This window comes from Akebia trifoliata, chromosome 3 (assembly GCF_017979445.1).
Source record: "Akebia trifoliata isolate Shusen 1 chromosome 3, ASM1797944v1, whole genome shotgun sequence".
Classification (NCBI taxonomy): domain Eukaryota; kingdom Viridiplantae; phylum Streptophyta; class Magnoliopsida; order Ranunculales; family Lardizabalaceae; genus Akebia; species Akebia trifoliata.
The window spans coordinates 58,447,973-58,468,250 of NC_141377.1; the positions used below are offsets into that span (position 1 = coordinate 58,447,973).

At 37.1% G+C, this 20,278-nt stretch overlaps 2 protein-coding genes and 1 non-coding gene across 3 annotated transcripts; 2 read left to right on the plus strand and 1 right to left on the minus strand.

Moving 5' to 3' along the window:
- Positions 1 to 537: 537 nt before the first annotated feature.
- Positions 538 to 7,636, plus strand: LOC147408386 (ATP-dependent Clp protease proteolytic subunit 4, chloroplastic-like). Its single transcript, XM_086437367.1, has 2 exons — positions 538 to 1,093; positions 7,007 to 7,636. The coding sequence occupies exons 1-2, from the start codon at positions 645 to 647 to the stop codon at positions 7,488 to 7,490; spliced, it is 933 nt and encodes a 310-aa protein (XP_086293493.1). The 5' UTR covers positions 538 to 644; the 3' UTR covers positions 7,491 to 7,636.
- Positions 7,637 to 10,979: 3,343 nt separating this feature from the next.
- TRNAK-CUU (transfer RNA lysine (anticodon CUU)) lies at positions 10,980 to 11,052 on the minus strand. Its single transcript has one exon. It is a non-coding gene; the product is annotated as a tRNA-Lys (tRNA).
- A 3,794-nt stretch (positions 11,053 to 14,846) lies between these two features.
- LOC147408388 (replication protein A 70 kDa DNA-binding subunit A-like) lies at positions 14,847 to 19,542 on the plus strand. Its single transcript, XM_086437368.1, has 3 exons — positions 14,847 to 15,117; positions 15,231 to 15,542; positions 16,806 to 19,542. The coding sequence occupies exons 2-3, from the start codon at positions 15,262 to 15,264 to the stop codon at positions 19,198 to 19,200; spliced, it is 2,676 nt and encodes an 891-aa protein (XP_086293494.1). The 5' UTR covers positions 14,847 to 15,117; positions 15,231 to 15,261; the 3' UTR covers positions 19,201 to 19,542.
- Positions 19,543 to 20,278: the final 736 nt, after the last annotated feature.

A 20,278-nucleotide genomic window follows, 5' to 3' on the forward strand; every position in this document is an offset into this window, starting at 1 on the left:
AAATGCGTTTTTACGAATTTTTATAAAACTCAATGAAGGAAAAAATGTTGCAAAGTGTAAACTTGTAACACAAGTCCTCTTTGAAATGGCCATGCTTCAAAACTTTGGTTAGGAATCCATCTTTTTACGTGACAAATGTCTCTTTTATCTTAAAAAAATAATGACATGGTCCTCGATATTTATTTGAAAGTACACCTTAATTTTTCTAAATTGATGATTTGTCCTCTGACTTTCGTCTTAAAAAAATAAAAAAAAAAACCAATAGAACAATAATCTCAGTGTCCTCATTATCACCATCATCATTATTATCATCACTATAACATCATATGGTTGAATTTTTTATTTGCAAAATTATGAAATGAAATGGATAATAATATATGAAGCATATATATAGATCAGAGGTTTTACAATCCAAAGTAGGGTAAGTCTCGAATTTTTAGTGAATCGAATTTTTGCCGTATTCCGAATTGCCAACAACGCGTCAAAATGGTGGTGGAAATAATTGAAAACAAACCCAAACCACTGCTCGAGTTCAATCTTGGATGCCAAAAAGTCAAAAAATCTAGACAAAGCTCAAAGACCATTTACGACTCATAAATTAACACGCACAAACGCTGTCTGTCTGTCTGTCTCTCTACGCCACCATGAACTCTGTTGCCATATCCACTCTCCTCGCACCCCACTCCCTACTAACCGACACCTCTTCTTCATCTCTTAAACTGCGTACCCCTCGCTGTAAAACCCCCCCGTTTTCAATCCAAGCTCACATTTCTACCTCTTCGACAAGCTCTCATGTTCTAAAATCCAAAACTTTAACCAATGTCGAAACCCTAGGGTTAGGGTTTGAGTTCCAACCATTTTCTCACACTCACTATTCATCTACATCTCCTGTTTCTCAGGCACCAGCAACCGCGACGAGAGGCGCAGAATCGGACCCCATGGGGTTGTTGTTGAGGGAGAGAATCATTTTCTTGGGCAACCAAATCGATGATTTGGTTGCGGATGCGATTATAAGCCAATTGTTGCTGTTGGACGCTCAGGATCCAACCAAGGACATCCGACTCTTCATTAATTCCCCTGGTGGGTCTCTAAGGTAAGATTTTTCGCCTTATTTCGATTTGAATCCATATTTACGATCAGTCGTTAATTAGAGGAAATTATACATTTTGGTAAAATTTAGGCTTCATTCGTCACATTGAATGGTTCAATACTTAAAAAAGAAAATATTCCGGGGTGTTATGATTGCAGAGAAAACGTTTTCTTGGGAAAATTTCCCCGTGAAAATGTGCACTCGTACACTTGCAAATTGCATGATGCAAAAGGATGCTAGAAATGAAATTTAAAACACTCAAAGAACTCCTCCAAGAATGTAACAGTTAATGATGCAAAACATGAACCAAATCACGTGCATGCCACTTAGATCGATCATGAATGAGTTGGGAAACTCACAGTCTACGTGGGGAGGGAGGGTGGAGAGGAAGTAGGTTTGGAGGCCAAGGATTACTACGATCAGCATGATCATGCAATGTTAAAAAACAATAAAGACCACAAAAAAGGGGAGAATGATGCTTTTGCTGTCATGTTTCATCTGTAGTATAATCACCGAAATGTCGCATTGCCATTGCTCTTGTGAGGTGCTAGGGCTTCACCAAACCCCAGATCATTCAGAGATTGAAGATGAAAACGTCTTCCCTCTATTGACCTAGTTCCATACCAAGCCAAATCAAGCCTGACTTGTTGTAACCTTCTGTGTCTAGCTTTTGGGGTTGTGCTTATCCTACCCTTCTTTTCCTCCTTGGGATCCAAATTGTCTTATTTGGCCCAATTACTAGGAATCCGAATCGTGAGGGCAAAACTTGGTCCAATTGCGAGGGGGCTTAGCCATGACCAAACCAATTCACGTGGGTTTTGATGCACGACACAAACGCTATTGAAGCCCTATGCATGCTCATCATGGCAAGTGAGAACAAATACACACAAATGTTCATTTCACTTTTCATTTTCTCTTTGTTTGATAAATATAAATGTCAAAGAAAATCATTGTGTTTCCAAATAAATGGTGACCTTGGAATGTCAAACTGCTGTGAGTGCCGTTCAAGTCACAAACAACCTCTTGGGTTGATCACAGTAACCATGATCATTGTTGGACGAAGGTAAAAGGTGAGCACTCAAAATCCCTTTCAAATTTATTTATTTATGAGGGATCTAACTCTGGCAGCGTGCCAACATCATAGGCGCTTTAGTATCCTCTATCTAGTCTTGTCAAAGAAGGGCATGTTATAACACTTCTTGTCTTTTTTTTTTTTTTTTTATGAGTAAAAAAACTTTATTAAAGGGGGCTTCTTGTCTTTTGTTGGGTTGGAGTTTTGACCAAACCCAACCAAGGACTGAAAGTTCAAGTTCATGTATATACTATATTGATTTAACCACATTAAGGTGGTACTCTCCAAACGAGAATTTTAACCAAGCTTGCCCAACTTCGATGTTCTTCCACAAACTCTACTGTGAATGCTCTTTCCTCGAGGAAAGATTTCCTTCAAAATGCATTACTTTGTTTTCTACATGGCTTAATTCATGTGTCACAAGGACCCCTTGATAGAATATTGTTGATTCCTTGTCTGATGGCTTGCTTGTTACATTGTTACGTTACAGTTGAGTATCTATTTTTCTCAAAAAGTATTCATGATGGATGTGGACTTACATAAGGGTACCCTGGTAGGATTAGCTACCATTCACCCTTGTAAAATTGCGCAATGGAGCACGCAACTACTGTTTTGATTAATCCACATCTATTGTTATTTTTGAATAAAAATGTCGAGCATAACATGTTCTGCGCCCAAAATCACTGCCCCCTTTGATTTTTGTGGCATGAAAATAATATTTTTGATAAAATTATCAAACATAGCTTATTTCTACCCAAAATGTCACTATCATCATTGGGGTGGACAAAATGGGTCAGATCAACTTTTACCATTGTTGCACTCCATGGGCTATGTCACATCTTATTTATTGTTAATGCTTTTATATTTAGTTCAAAGTAGACATGGTAGAATACAAGTTGTTATCTTATTATTTATATTCATTTGTCATGTGCAATCTCGGTTCCTGCTGCATTGGTTCCTAATGGGAATAGGCTATGATGGAGATTATGGGCTTGATTGAACGAACTATTGGACCCTTAGGTTAAACTAAACCTCAATCCCAAATCCATGTATCCAATACCCATGTATGCGGGCCCATTCTATGGATTTAAGCTTCTAAACCTGTTTCTCCCAACCTTTCTAAATGGGTTTCAACATTGTTTAACTCAATTGCATGGGTTCAAACCATAAGTACAGCCCCAAATTCTTGGGCCTAAACATTTGACAAAGCAGACTATCTACGAAGGCACAAAATGGCTCCATGCCACAATACCCATGCTCCTACTTTTCTCATTTTCTTAAGGGCTTCAACTCAAATTTTCATTAAAAAGAAAATCTCTTTTTTTACTAAATGAGACCCAACCAAGCGATCGTGGAACTTGTCTTACAATTTTTCCTTGTCAAAGCTTAGGCTTTCACTGATATTTGGATCCATTTTTATTGTCTAAAACTAATCCCAAATCTGAATTGGGCCCCAAACCTTTTCACTTAAAATCCCAAGTTTTTCCATGGTCCAAAGAAAAAAATCGTTTTCATTTTTCAATTATTTAAATGTTATAGGTGTTGGGACAATCCTTTTGGGATCCATTTTAGTCCAATCAAGTTGGTCTAATAATGATCAAACTGCACTCTCTTGTCATTGAACATGGCACTATATTGTGGTCCCTCAATCCGTAGCTAGACCATATTAATCCTAGCTGCAAGGTACCACAAACACTCTCAAAAGTCTATTGTCTTTTACTCTTCCCCCACCAGCAAAAAACTTATGTGGTTAATCCTAACATTAGGAAAAAAATGGTCTTAACATTTTGACCAAGTGCTTAGCCCCGAAATTAAACAAAATGGGCCCAAATTGTACAAGTGGGATTAGACCCTTGAGCCCAAACCTTCCATCCAGATATGTGGTCTATAGGGCTGCAAACTGGGCAGGTTGGCCGGAACTCAACCCGGGCTCAACCCAATTGATGGGTGGGCCTGGGCCGAGTTATGTAGAAGATGAGTTGAGCTTGGGTTCGAATATTTCAACCTGACCTCAATTCAGGTTGAGGGTTCGTGCAACCCCCCAACTCAACCCGAACCCGATGCTATATACTAGTATATAATTTTTTTTTATTAGTCATTTATTTTTAAAATATATTTTTAATTATTTCTTCCTACATATATTTGAAGGGAAGCTCATCATGACTGTTTTTATTTAGCCTTTTGATTCCATCGTACTATTATGGCTTGTGGACAACTAGATATAACTAATGTGGGCTCTGTTTTAATATGGTTTGTCTAAATATTTTTTCAATGATGGATTTGGAGGTTGAGGTTGTTTGGGATTTTACTTACTAGTGGTTTTGTTTTTGATGTTGTGTTTCTTTTTTAAGATATAAAATGTATTTGTTGATCAAAATGAAATTAAGGTTATTCAACGTGCCCAACCCGTCCAAAATTACCTAAACTAGAGCTCAACCCGATTTTAGAAGATCTAGCTCGGGTTGAGTTTGGGTTAGTGAGCTCAGGCCCCATGGTTTGGCTGAGGGTTTATCTACTTGGGTTGAGCCTGGGTTTACCCTCCAACTTGCCCGACCCTCCCAGGTTGCACCCCTTTGCGGGATACACGTATTTGTCCGAATTCATACTGGCTTACGTAGCATGACACAAAGCCCATCTTATTGGGTACAAATCTGTATGGTCTGGCCTAGGGAACGTGGACTTACATTAAAGCCCCAGGCATGGACAAAACTTAGGGAGCCACCAACTTTGCACAAAGTACTTGAGCCAATCCATATGAAGCTTGAGTTTGAAATTGTACCCAAGGCCCATATTTCATCATTGACAATAGCAATAATCTGTCTTAATTTAGAAGGAATGAAACATGAGTCAAATATACATAAACACAGTCCCTAAGGCTCCAAGGGTAGGGGTTGTTTGAATAGAAAAATATAATTATATTGCGAAATAGTGCATATTGTCACCATCTTCATTTTCTTCCAGAGAATATACGATTCTTCGTTAACTCAAGATCTTTAATTGTAGTATGCCCTCAGTCTGGTGTTTTTTGAGGTAGATTAGAAATGCACTCAGTGGATTGTTTCTTCGTTTCTTTATCCTTCAGATTGACAGAAATTTGGGGTTTGTGAATACAAAACAGGGGATTGTTTCTTCCATAAACACTCCTTTTGGTGGTGCTTCTGAGCTTATGGCTGCGGTCCAGCCATTCCTAAAGATCAACACCTCTCATTTATGGGGGAGTTGGGGAGCTGTTGCGGGCTCCTTATCTGCCGGGGGCACTTCCGCTGGTTATGGAGCCAGCTGAACGAGTGGAATAGAGAGCATTCTTTTCTTCTCTTCCAGCAACGATAACTCCTATTCTAATGGGATGGAAGAGGAGGTCCCAAATGCGGGTGGGGAACCATGAAATGCAGGGGGAGGGGTGCAGCTGAGTGTGGTATTCAAAAGAAATCCAAGCATTAGGCAGCAGAAAATGACTTATTTAAGTGTATACGGAAACTAGAAGCAATGTGCAGGCATGGGGTACTCCCCAGCTTAACTCCGGGGGGTACCTCAATGAAGTCCATGCTCATTTGAGCAAAGCCATGGCCCCACCCCACCCCACAATGTTTATTCCCCACACAAAGAGGGGTTAGGTTCAATTTCACACGCAACTCAAGGGGAACTTTAACTATTGCCTTTTCTCTTCTCCCCCTTTCCAAGAATATCCTTCTAATTTTATTGCCTTGCCTCTCTTACTCTGTTTCCAAGAATACCCCAACTTTATGTATTACCTTTCCATTTCTCCCCTTTTTTCAATAATACCCCTCCCCTTCCTTTTTCCAATAATACCCCTCCAACTTTATTGCCTTTCCTCTATCTGCTTCATGGTAAATTCTAGTTGGTAAATAAACCGCCTATATGCTTCATGGTGTAGATATAGAGGTCTGAAACGTGCAACATGGTTGGAGGGAGTGCTTCCAGCACATGGGCCCTTTTTGGCTGCTACATCATCTGCCATGTGAAGATAACCTTATAGTGGAGATAACTTATCTCATCTGGACGTGAACATTTTCACATACAAAATTTCACAGTATTACCATATGATCTCTGTATGCAAAATTTACCAGGCTGTTGCAAAATATTCAAAGGAATACACAACAAATACCAGCAATATTTAAGTTTATCAGGTTGTTTTTTTACATCCGACACTATGTTGGATGGTTGGCGGGACAAACCTGCACTAATCGCTTCTCCGATTTTTTATTTCCCTTTCCTGTTGTGGTTAATGGTCGCAATATTTAAGTTTTAGAATTGAAGGGACACATCCTTCAGGATGTCTTCTTTAGCATTTTAGGCAATGCTTTTTAAGAAATTCAAGGTATATTTTCAAGGATTTCGTGTTTAGGTGGGAGTTGGTTTGTAAGGATAGAGTGCAAGCTCTGGTGCTTTTGTATTTTTCGTAGGTAGGTCGTCTGGACCTTCTCCTGTAATAAAATCTCATGCCCAGCAAAAATTTATTTTTGGTTTTCTTTTTTCTTAAGGGCACAGTGTCAGTGAATGCTGCCCTTTAAACTCATGTAATTAGTGATGGAAATAACAAAATTATCATCGTGTTTGAAAAGGATGTTTCGAATGACATCCAACTAAAATCATCTGGTAGCAACACCAAATTTTTGGTTCTGTAGTTAAATTGTTTGGTGCAACCATGAGGTCTCAAGTTCAATCTTCAGTTTACCCACCAAACCAGAAGATGCAAAAAAAAAAAAAAAAAAAAAAGATATTACAAAGAACCCTTCATATAAGTTTTATGTGTTTTCTTGTATATTGTCTTCACTTTTTTTTTTTATTATGCTGACTATTGTTGCTATGTTATCTATGTTTAGTGCTACAATGGCTATTTACGACGTGGTGCAGCTGGTGAGGGCAGATGTTTCCACTGTTGCACTTGGAATCGCAGCATCAACAGCTTCAATAATCCTTGGCAGTGGCACCAAAGGCAAACGTCTTGCAATGCCTAATACACGGATAATGATTCATCAACCTCTTGGAGGTGCCAGTGGACAAGCGATAGATGTGGAAATTCAGGCGAAAGAAATTTTGCACAACAAGAATAATATCACTAGAATTATTGCAGGGTTCACTGGTCGCACATTTGAACAAGTCCAAAAGGATATTGATAGAGATCGCTACATGTCTCCTAGTGAAGCTGTTGAGTATGGAATTCTTGATGCAGTTATTGATAGAGATAGTATTATCCCGCTTGTTCCTGTACCGGATAAGGTGAAACCAAGACTGAGTTATGAGGAAATAAGTAAGGATCCAAGAAAATTCTTGACACCAGATATTCCTGATGATGAAATATACTAGTTAGGAGGCATCTCATGCGGGTACATTGATTTAAAAGTTGATCTTAATTCCTATTTGTTTTCTTGGAAACTTTGTTAAGTACATTGGAGAATGAAGTTTTTGTGATTCAAAGTGTCATCTGGTTATTATCGGTGAATTATTTCTTCCAGTTGGTTTAACTATTTTACGAACTTTAATAGCCAAAAGTAAGATGTGATGCTCCTTCTTTTTTCTTTTTTTTCCCGGAGCATGGGGTGGGTGTTACAGAATGAAATCTTATTAGGGATTTTACTTTCAAAAAGATGATGATAGAAAATTCTGTTGCATGGTTTTGGACCGTATAGTGTTGTAGTTTCAGGGAGGTGTCTCACTGTAAATATAAATATATAATATGGTAGCACAAGTGACAAATAATAACATATGGGCGTAACTGGGAAGAAATGCTCCATTTGGACATTACGTGGAATATGTTAATTTCAACCTTGTATCAATCCATGTTGATTAATTGGAACTGAGCTTTTTTGGGTTAGATCCTTATTTAATTGGAGGATCTACTCTTTTAATGAACTAGAATGGATTAATATGCAAATATAAAACACAGAATAGGCTAACTGTGCTAAACCTGCAGACATTAGAAAAAATAAGTTCTATATAAGTCTGATTGAAATGAGTGAGAGGGGAGGAGGGTTACCTTAGGAAGCACAACAACTCAGTTTTGTTTATTACCCAATCCCTGGATTAATTCGTCTCTTTTCCATAATATAACCCTCTTGTATTGGCTGGCCCTCCTCTTTTGGCTAGTAGAAGAAGGGTGTATATATAGATCATCTGATGTTGGCCAGTTGGGCTTTGGGAAGATCTAATTCCTAGATGGAACTTCGGTCATTTTGGCAAAAATCTGTGACTTTCTTGAAAATTGCTATTTGGCTTTAATTCAATAGAGTTCTAAAGATATGTAGGTTTGGAAATGGCGTTGGATACCTTGAAATTTGATCTTTTAGAGAAAATCTGCTAATCACTGGAAACCTAAACCATCCCCAGGGTGAAGAATTGATGAGTCAGCTATATACAAAATGGCATCTTACTTAATATTTACAGAAAAGGACAGAGAGAATTTGGTAAGGGGGGATAGAAACTCTGCATACTGAAAGGAGGGAAAAAGCAGGCCAATTCATGCACCTTCGGTGGAGTACCACTCTTAGTGGTTGCTTGAGAAAAGAATTTTGATTCAAGTAATTGAGTGGACACTGCAAGCACATGAAAATGGAAGAGGATGAGAAAGCTACGTCAATTGAGAATATACTATTTTATGTGGTCTTGTTGGTTTCTGGGGGGAGGGGGTTCTTATAGTGTGGTTTTATGCTCACTGATCACTTAAAAATTTTCCTCAGAGAAACTATTAGTTATTCATACTCCACGGTCTCCAGCTTGAAATCAAACCTGGATTCGAAACCCTAACTATGCATTCGAACAAGCCAGGGCAGGAAAAATTCATATTCGAAGGCACTCAAGCACAAACCCCTCACTTCCTTTCGGTTCTTCATTCTTCTCTCTCCAAATACACAATAACCAATGTTTTCTCCTCTGATTATTATTATTATTTTTGGTTTGAATCCTAACATGCTTTATAGCTTATTAATTGTGTGTTGTTGTCATGTGTCGATGATTGATAAGTTCTTGTAGACTTAATGTTAAAATGTCGGAATTGAGGATTTTGGTGTCCTATTCTGCTTGATCGACATTTTTTTCTTTCATTAATTTGGGTCGAATCGATTGGGTTTTGAAAGTTCCCGAAGAATTATTATGTGATGGGCATATAGTTACATTATTATGGATGGATTTCTCAAGAAGAATGAAACATTATGTGTTTGCATTTTATGTGATGGTTAATAGAGGCCTCATCCCGGATATCATTTTCTGTTGTAAGATTTAAGTAGTCTTTGCAAGGGTAGTTAGATTAGAGTTGCTTCTGGTCTCCTTTCTATAGTAGTTGGGCATTAAACAATAATGATGGAGAGGGGCATAGCTCTTGATGTTGTTGTTGATGATTTGGATGTAATGTTATAATGATGGAGAGGGGCATAGCTCTTGATGTTGTTGTTGATGATTTGGATGTAATGTTCTATAAGTGACCTTAAATCAAGGGATTAAGCTGGACATGGTAATTTTCAGTTCGGTTATAAAGACATGAATGTTGGAGGAAGGGATACAGCATAATGTGATATTACTTAACAGCATTCTCATAAATGGGTCGTGTCAAAAAAGTCATATTCTTGAGGCTCGTGGGATGTTTTGTAGGATTGTGAGGCACGATTTTTGAACCATTGGTTTTGACTTACGATGGTCTCATTGATAGATTTTGCGGTTGGGGAAATTTGAGAGATTTGGTTCAGCTTATAAGTGGTGTACATGGTGAAGAAGGATTATGTTGTGTGCTTATAAATGGTCTCAACAAGGGAGGATAAGTTATGATATTCTTAGGTTCTTTTGAAAAGAGATGAAGAGTTGATTAGAACTTATTGTTCTTAATTTTCTTATTTTGTTAGGATAGGCAATTCAAAATGAACAAAAACAACATAGCCTTGTCCCAAAGGTTTGGGATTTGCTAAATGAAACTTGTTCCTCTGTTCCACTCGATCTAAAGCCCAGTCTTCTATTATTAGGAGTGAGTTTAGATTCTGATGCATCTTCATGAAGTCTTATTTCGATTTCTTCATAAAAGGAGGATGAACCATCACAAACTCAAACTGGTCTCAAATGATGTTGGGTTTTGACAAACATTTGATCACTCGCATTTTCATCAAAACTTTTACATATTTTTCTCAAACCGACGACGTGCCCTAACTATGGTCTTCTTGAGAGACTATCAACAAATTTCTTTAATGATCTCTTCCAAAACCCTTGACTTTACTTCCAAAGATCCGTTGTCTATTGCTAAAATTGAACGTCAAAGGTAGAACAAGGTCACAAGCTTCTCCTTGCTTAGGAGATCATCTCTTTCTTGTTGGTTGAGCTTTCTACTTGCCTCGTTCTATAATTCATTTGAAGTTTTATAGTGATCCATTATATCCTAAAAAAGGTCATCTTCGATGATCCACTTCCCGATGAAAGAAATTGTTAACTTCATTTTCATCGTCTTCGACTCATTATTATATTCTTCAACCTCTTGCCGATTTTATTTTTATTTTTTTGATTTTTTCTCCTTCAACTCCCCCAAAATTCCTATCTCGTTCTTGAGGCTTGAAATTTGAAGGTAATTGGGCTTGAATGCAAGGATCGTTGCCCTAATGGAGTTTTAGGGCCTATGATTTAGGGTTTTAGCACGAGGTTAGGTCATTTTATGCTAGCCTTTCCAAGTAGACCACAGTCAAGCGGTATATAATAAGTTTGAAATCCTGGGAATATCCTTCCATCTCAGGCGTCCGTTTAATCCTGTCCGTCAAACTTCGTTTGAGGTTCATTCAATTTTCTAAAGAAAATAATTAAAAATTTTAAGAGCAAAAAACAGAACGCCCACCGTGGGGCTCGAACCCACGACCACAAGGTTAAGAGCCTTGCGCTCTACCAACTGAGCTAGACGGGCGGATATATTTAAAAGTTCTACAAGATAATAATTATATATGAATAACACTTTCCTAATGCGAGAGTGTTGAGCGTCAATGACCTTATAGAGTGATGGCACTCCTAAAGTTTGGAGGAGTTCTTCAAGTTCTTTTTTACTCCCTTTTCTATCAATTCTACTAGATAATAATTATATATGAAAAACATTTTCCTAACTAACTTAGTAAAGATTAGACCCTTAGTAAGGGTCGTTTTGCTCAAATGGATCACTACCTTAGCAATCCAACACCACGACCCTCTAAGTTTCATTGAAAAATTCAAATAAAAAACAACTTATTTTTTTTAACTTGATCCAATATTTTAAAAATGAACAGCTATCGAACTTCCACATAACTCCCAAACTTAAAATTGAAATCATTGAAAATATAATTTTTCCAAGGTTTTTGTCTTTTACAAAGATCGTAGAATTTTATCCTCTACAACCTTGAAGCTTGGATCATGTTTTTGGATGCCACGAGTTAAGCCTGAGGACCCATAGTGAGGGTGAAATCCTTATGAACTTAGTAAGGCTAGTTGGACTCATTATTCATAATCCCAATCTGATGGGAAATCAGTGTGAAAATCCACTTATAAAATAAATAAAAACACACACACACGCGCGCGCATCATCCCAACTGTTAAAACATGAATGCATGATTTAATGGTTTAGTGGCAAAGATTATATGATTTTATATGAGTTGTTTTTTACCCCAATCCTTTGTCTATTGGAAGAGAACATCATTAACATTTTACAAATCACTAATCCATGAAGAAAAAATATTAATTTTTTTTGTTGAAATAATCACTCACAATGATTTATTATATGAGTCGAGATAATCCGACTCTTTTTTTTCAGACACCTCCATCGTAGAATCATAGATACTTTGATTTGGGATACACAAGAAAAAGATTTATGGTTCTATAACTGTCAAGTTAGAGAGCGTATGGTGGACGTCTGAAAAAATAGTGTTAGATTATTAGTAGTCTTATTATAATCCTCATAAGACATAATATGTGTCGGATTTGACCCAAAGTTGAAATGATACGAGAACATACTTTTGGGGATTTTTAAAAAGCAAACTATTGGCACCCTACTTGTTACTTATTACACCCCAATTAAAAATTAATAAACTAAATAAATGATTGAGAATAAGTAAAAGTTTGGGTGCCAATAGAAGCTCTTTCTCTCTCGTTTTATGCGTTTGGATAGAGCTTCTTGACTACTTCTGCTCTTGCGGGGAGTTAGCAAATGTTTGGATAAATTTTTACTCTTGCGCGGAGAGGTTTTTTACTCTTTATTGAAAAGCTCCAAGAACCTACTCTTCCGCGGAGAGATTTTTACTCTTGCGGGGAGAGATTGAACTTTTGCTCTTGCGTGGAGAGGTGTATCCACACAAGGCCATAATTTTTAAGTTTAAAATTTTGTTTGAACCTAATCATAATCATAAACAATTGAAATTGTTTTAATGATTGTTATAATTAATTTAAAACACTGAAAATGTAATACTTGTTGGAGTGCCAATAGTAACTCTCTATTTTTATCCTTGGGGGGTAGATCGGAAATGCATGGCTTTACCTTAATCTATAAATAGAGAGATTTATCGGGCAGACCTCTCTTTAGTAATTTTATTAAAAAACTACCTTACTTTATCAAGTTTGTTACATGAACATACCTTACTTTATGAACCTGTATACCAAGACTAACTTAGTAAGATTTCAAATCTTACATGGGTTGTTGGGTCCACATTTATTATCAAACCTTCCAAATTTCATGAAAAAACTTCGATTTAAAGGAAAAAAACAAGTTTGATTGTAGATGTTGAAAATTGATAGCTACCGAACTTCCAAAATTAAAACTAAAATTCAATTCTTGGAAATTAATCCCCCTCCCTTTTTCTTTTTGTTTTTTTATTCTTGGAATTTTGCCTTTTATAATCCTGTGGATTATATTATATTTTTTGGATGTCACAAATTGATGTAGTTAGAATCCACTGCAAGGTATGTTAAGTAACAAATTAACCGCATGAATTTGAATTTTATGATGTGTATCCCTATTTTAGGGTTTGCTCGATGACAAACTTGATAAAGTGATGTTTGGTGGGTAACAAACTTCGTAAGTAAAGTTCCCTGGGAGTTGTTAGAACTCCATAGGAGTTTTTCTAATAAAAATGCAACAATCAAGTAAATCTCCCAATAAAAAAAAGAGATTCACTCGACATACCTATTTATTGCATTTTTATTATAAAACTCCCTTGGAATTCTAATGAGGAGATGAACTTTGTTACCCACCAAACCTTATTTTATCAAAGTTGTTACCTAGTAAACCTTGAAATGAGGTCTATGTCGACAACAAATTTCACTAATCTACTTCGAGATTTATAAAACGAGACCGCAAATGATTTTATTGATTTGAATAAAAAAGAAATTCAAATCTCAGTATTTTCCTCTAATTAATAGTCAAGTATAAAAATAATGATGATGTGTGTAACTTTCTTTTCTCCGAGTTTTGCGCGTGATTGACTGAAAATGTTATTTTGACGATGATTTTATTTGTGTTTGAATTTCTTAGAACATTCTATAGATTTTCTTCTCTTCAGACTTCATGCTATATTGACCGAGAAGATTTTATTGATTTCCGGAGAAGGACTTTAGGCATAATCTTCTCTTTAATCGAAATTCAAGTCTTTTGAAGAATTTTGCTTTGTTTTTAAATGAGGATTTGAGAGCTTCTTCTTGTCTATAGAGAAAATTTATGTGTTTCAAAAGAAAGTGATCTTGATTCCTTTCAAGTGAGGAAAGCTCTTGTATTTATAGACCTAAAGATAATTTAATTTTTTGATTATACCTCAATTTAAAGAGATTTGATTGGTTTGTTTAAAGGCTAAACTTCTCAAAATCTAATTACAATGATTCTATGGATTGTTATTGGGCCAAACTCATTTATTTGGGTATAAGGCCTAATATTTAATATGAATCACTTGAATTTATTGGATCATCAATTTATCTACGAAAATCCAAAACCCAAAATTTAGAAGGCTTATCCCAATCAAAAGGCCCAATTTGAATGCATGGTTTCAATTATAATTTCTAGGGACTTTGTTTTGATTTATAAATTTTACAAAGATCTTTCTTAAAATTTTGATTCCCACATTTCACATCATACAATTCAAATTGATACAGTTATTTGTTATTTAACAAACCTTGGAGTAAATCCTAACCGCATCTACATCCAAAAACACAATCTGATGTCACAAGGTTATGAATGACAAAATTCTATGAACTTTGAAAAAAATTCAAAAATAAAACTAAAATTTTATCGAATTTTAGTTCTAAAGCTGAGAGTTCGATAACCATCCATTTTCAACCCCCTTCAAACAAGTTCAAGATATATATTTTAAATATGAGTTTTTATACGAAATCTAGAATGATTAATAATCCATGTGGGCTCAACGAACCTTAGTAGTTTTCAAATTTTACTAAGGTAATCATGCTTGCTTGACTTATAAAATATGGTTTGGGCCCAGGCCCACTGACATATTTATCAAGAGGTTTGAACCCAACTAACCCACAGTCCACACGATACTTTTGATGAAAAATGATGAAATATTTATTAAGATGAAGTTCGTGTGTAGGTCCACCAATGGTTGGGCCAGAGTCCAAACATATATGGACTAGTGGGGCAAAAGATAAGAGTGCCACGTAACTACTTTGTGGCGAGTGGTGTCAAGCGTCCGAGAGAAGTGATACTAATCGGATCTCAAATCAAAATCAAAATCAAAATCGAAATTCTGAAAACGTATGATTTCGCGGGATTTCCCTCCAAAAAAAATGGCGGTTTGTTCTATTCTATTTGTAGGGTTTTAACATCTTTTTCTCTCTGTCTGTCTCTCGACTCTTCGAGGTTTCCAATCGATTTATTTGCAAATCCACGAGGATTACAATCGATCGATCTTCTTTATCTCTCTCTTTGATCTTCTTCCTTTCTAGTTGCTTAATTTCTATCAATCTCAGAGAAAGGCTGAGAACGAAGGATTCATCGATCGGACGGGTACAACATCGATTTAAACGATTTCTATGTCTTCATTTGTGATGAAATTTCTGATCTTGTTCACTAATCTAGATCTAGGGTTTTTGATGGTTTCTGTCTTGTTTTTATTCTAGGGTTTTCGGCTTTGTGACCGAGAAGCAAAAAATGACGATTAATCTGACTAGCAACGCAATAGAGATGATCTGTAATGGGGAGTTCCAAGGGGATGAAGCGAAACCGGTTGTTCAAGTTGCAGACATCAAGCTACTTAGCGCAGGACAGCAAAACAGTACGGAACGGTACCGAATGTTGCTTTCGGATGGGATGCATCTTCAGCAAGGGATGCTTGCAACGCAGATGAATAATTTGGTACATTCTGGGAAGTTGCAGAAAGGATCGGTTGTTCAGTTGTCGCAATTCGTCAGCCAAATCATCCAGAATCGCAAGTGAGTTTTGGATTCTTCGTTGCTGGTAGTGTTTTTTTTATATATAGAATCTAATTTTCTTGCAAGAGCTGTGTTTAAGTTGAATAGAGGCCATCAGGGGTTGTAGATATTAGGCCAATTCTATTGGATTTTAGGTCATTGGGACACAGCATTAGAATACAAAACTTGAATGGGTATGCATCTCAATGATTGACAATTTAGTTAATTTTTCGTGTTTGATCTATATTGCAATAATTTGTTTTCAACAGTTTTCTTTTCTTTTCTTTGTTGTTTTTTGAAGAATTTATGATTTTTTGGTTGTTAAGAGAAAACTTGAGAGTAATCGAGGAGGTGAGCAATGATTGTGATATTTCACATAGTAATTAGAGTGCTGTTCTGGTAGACGTAGACCTTCATTGAAGATTGTGACCTTTAACATGTTAATAAGAATATTGTTATGGAATGTGTAAGCATTCTATTTCTTGTGTTGGTTTGCCATTGGGGCCTCATGTAAGACAAGTCTATTTAATCATCAAGAGGGTTGCATGCAGTTAGCATCATAGAACAGGATTTTCTCTCTAAGGGGAATGATGGCTTTCATTGAAATTACTTTTTTCAACGATGGACAAGTTTCATATTATTAACCATTTGTACAATAGGGAATCCCTTTCTTAATGTGCGCTTGATGTGTAAAGAAACAATAAAGAGTATGAACCACTACTCTATTGTCTTGTTTCCATGAGTGTGCAGGTTATTATCAATATTAACAACTACTCCATTGTTTTTTCTGCTCATTGGATGCCACAAACAAATAGTATTGGTGATGGTTATACCTCTTATGATTGACTTTCAAATTGAATCAAAGTCTTCAAACTTATATCTTCTAGAGTCTTGCTAATTCTTGCTCTAATTTCTATAAACAAAAAGTATTGGTACTTTACATTTTTTGGGTTGCTATCTAAACTTTCCCGTCATGTGTGTGCGAATCCTTCGTTAAATAAAATGTGTAGATATTTTTGTTTATAGTAATAAATAGTAATTTAATTCTGGTAATGAGGGGAGAGAGTGTATGAATATGATATATCTTACGGTGGTAGTTTTGGATACTTAATTTTTTAAGTGGTTAAAAAACATATACTATCACTTTCCTAAAGGCACTTTCCCAATGGCTGTGATTTCTAGCATCTTGTATTTTCCCTTCTTTAAAAATAAAATAAAATAAAAAAAATCTTGGTAGTGTGTTATATTCCTTGCTGACATTCTGATTTTGTTTATTGTTATCAGGATAATCATTATCATTGACTTGAATGTGATTGTTGAAAAGTGTGATCCAATTGGAGAACCAAAGCAATATGTTCAAGGTGGTGGCACTGCCACCACTCCAGCTCCGCAGATTAGACCTTCAATGCCTGTGCAGTCTTCTGTGGATCAACCAGGGATTGCATTAAGGAATACTCAGTCATATGGTGGTGGTTCACTCACCAGTGGTCCTCTCTCTGGACAAAATACAATTGGTAGAGGTCAACTGCACCAGCCCAAACTAGAATCTAGCTCAAATCCTCAATCTTATGGTAGCAACCCTGACTCGAGAGGGTTTGTTGGAACTAATGGACCTTCTGTGTACCCCAAAGCAGAATCAGGTGGCAGGCTTCCAGCATCGGCACCATTATCTGGGAGTTACAGTGATCAAAACCGAAGTTTTAACAATCCTAAAGCTGAAGGTGGATCACGGGCTCCTTTCAACACTTATGGCCGCCCTTTGCAGCCCACATACCAACAACCACCTCCTATGTATGTGAATAGAGGACCCATAGCTAAGAATGAAGCGCCTGCCAGGGTAATCCCCATTGCTGCTCTGAATCCCTACCAAGGAAGGTGGACAATCAAGGCTAGGGTGACATCAAAGAAAGATCTGAGGCGCTATAATAATGCTCGGGGTGAAGGGAAAGTATTCTCTTTTGATCTTCTTGATTCTGATGGCGGAGAAATACAGGTGACCTGCTTTAATGCTGTAGTTGACCAATTTTATAACCACATTGAGGTCGGGAAAGTATACTTTATATCAAAGGGGATGTTGAAACCTGCTTCAAAGAACTTCAACCGCCTCAACAATGAATATGAGATATTCCTGGAAAGCACATCAACTGTACAACCTTGCCTGGAGGATGACGACTCCATACCAAGGCAACAATTCCATTTCCGCCCCATAAGTGATATCGAAAGCATGGATAACAATTCCATTGTAGATGTGATAGGTGTGGTTTCATCCATTAATCTCACTGCTTCGATAACAAAAAAAGATGGTACTGAAACCCTGAAACGAACCCTCCAGTTGAAGGATATGTCAGGCCGAAGTGTTGAATTGACGCTATGGGGAAACATGTGCAATGCTGAAGGGCAACAACTCCAAAATATGTGTGACTCTGGTGTATTTCCTGTTTTGGCTGTGAAAGCTGGTAGAGTCAATGATTTCAACGGCAAAGCTGTGAGTACACTCCAAACTAGTCAGTTATTTATAGACCCTGACTTCCCGGAGGCCTGTAGGCTAAAGGAATGGTTTGAGAGAGAGGGAAAGAGTACCCCTTCTGTCTCTATTTCCAGGGACACATTCGGACCAGGGAGAACAGATGTGCGCAAGACTATATCCCTAATCAAAGATGAGAGACTTGGGACGTCCGAGAAGCCAGATTGGATCACTGTAAAGGCAACAGTTTCTTTCATAAAGGTTGACAATTTCTGTTACACAGCTTGTCCCCTCATGGTTGGGGATCGCCAGTGCAACAAAAAAGTTACTAATAATGGAGATGGGCAGTGGCGGTGTGACAGGTGTGATCAGTCTGTTGTGGAGTGTGACTACAGGTACATCCTTCAATGCCAAATACAGGACCACACAGGTGTAACATGGGTAACTGCATTCCAAGAATGCGGTGAGGAAATCATGGGTGTTTCAGCAAAGGATTTGTATTATTTGAAATATGAAGAGCAGGATGATGACAAATTTGCTGATATTATACGAAAGGTTCTCTTTACTCAGCATGTATTCAAGTTGAAAGTGAAAGAGGAAACCTTTAGTGATGAACAACGTGTAAAGTCGACGGTCGTTAAAGCAGAAAAGTTGGATATTTCATCCGAGTCTAGGTTTCTTTTAGATATGATGGATAAGCTTGCAGCAGAAGATCCTAGTGCTTTTCCTGGGATGGCAACAAATGGTGTTATGGACTCTCGAATGAATTCTATTGGATACCAAAGTGTAGGAATCAAACAAGCTAACCCTGCTATGAACTCTGTTGGGGGTATCAGCAATAGTGGTAGAGATATGGGGTTACCTTCAAATCAAGTGGGGCAGTATGGGAACCAATATAGTAGTGCGAAGGGTCCAGCAATGGTGGGTACGGGTGTGTACCTTTACTGTAACAGCTGTGGTGGCACTGGTCACAACTCCAAGAATTGCCCAACCATCAATAACAGACAAGGACAGACAATGGTCGGGGGTTATGTCGATAGGGTTCCTTCCACTGGATCAGCTGTTGGTGGTGCCTCTGATGAATGTTACAAATGCCATCAAAGTGGGCATTGGGCCAGAGACTGTCCAGGATTGAACAATGCTTCTGCAGTATATGGAAGTGGGGGTATTGGTGGGAGATATGGTGGTGTTTCAAAGCAACAGGCAGGTTTCTAAACTTTGCTTGGCAATGACTGGGCTTTTGAAATCTGTCCAAACAAGTGCATGCCCTGTCTATATTCAGTTTCGGCGATGACTTTTGTGATCATGGGCATGCTTGTGGTCTTATAGGTTTGGGTTGTCATGCTTCTGTACAGTTTTTTGGAACTTTGGCAGGTCTTTGTATCAACGTACTGAGGTAATCTGTATTTTACAGTATCTTAGGTAAGTTGTTTTGCTGTTGCCATACATTCTAAGGAGCTCATGGTCAGTTATTGAACTTTGTTTTGACTATGAAATCTCGTTGAGTTTCAGTTTTAATTTTATATTATCTGTTTAGGATCCTCTCTTATGAGTAAATCTGAGTCTTACCTGGAAACCTGTCATTAGGGGTGGCAGGAGTTATTTGTGGTAATTGTTGTGTTACTTTTGTTCTTTTTGGTCCTTCTATCAGGTGAGAACTAGTTAAGATAATTTGCCTAAATCAAGCCTTTGTTACATGATGGTTTCTATTGATTCATCCTTGATGTCCAGATCAAAAATAGGCAATCTGGGTATTGCTGTGGTTATCTTTCCTGATGCCCATATGAGAATTTCTACTTTTTACTGTCGGATATACTTTTTATTCTATGCTGTTTAATCTCTGGAGTGCCTAAGCAAATTGGGATTCCTCCTCCAAATAGTTGGGAAAGGGCATAGATGTCTACACAATCCATATGAGAATTTATGCTTTTATCTGTTGGATATTCTCTTTAATACTATGCTATTTATTCTTTGGAGTGCCTAAGCAAATTGTGATTCTGCCACTAAATAGTTGGGAAAAGACATAGGCGACTATATAATCCAGTTAATAATTTTTATCATGGTGGTAGTTTGATCACATATTGTCCCATCTCTATTTCTATTGATATAGTTAGACTTATTTTATTTATATTTGTAATATATTAAATAATGATTTTAATTAGTCAACTGATATCATTGCCATTATGGCTGGATCATCTTCAGACGTCAGAGCATCTTTTTGTCAAAAAGTGAAATATTATTTTAACTAGTCTAAAATTTGTTAATTGCTTCAAGAGACTCAACAAATATTTCT

Coding starts and splice junctions, on each gene's coding strand:
- LOC147408386 (XM_086437367.1), top strand. CDS start 645: ATGAACTCTGTTGCCATATCCACTCTCCTCGCACCCCACTCCCTACTA. Junction 1,094..7,006: donor TCCCCTGGTGGGTCTCTAAG/GTAAGATTTTTC, acceptor ATCTATGTTTAG/TGCTACAATGGCTATTTACG.
- LOC147408388 (XM_086437368.1), top strand. CDS start 15,262: ATGACGATTAATCTGACTAGCAACGCAATAGAGATGATCTGTAATGGG. Junction 15,543..16,805: donor CAAATCATCCAGAATCGCAA/GTGAGTTTTGGA, acceptor TATTGTTATCAG/GATAATCATTATCATTGACT.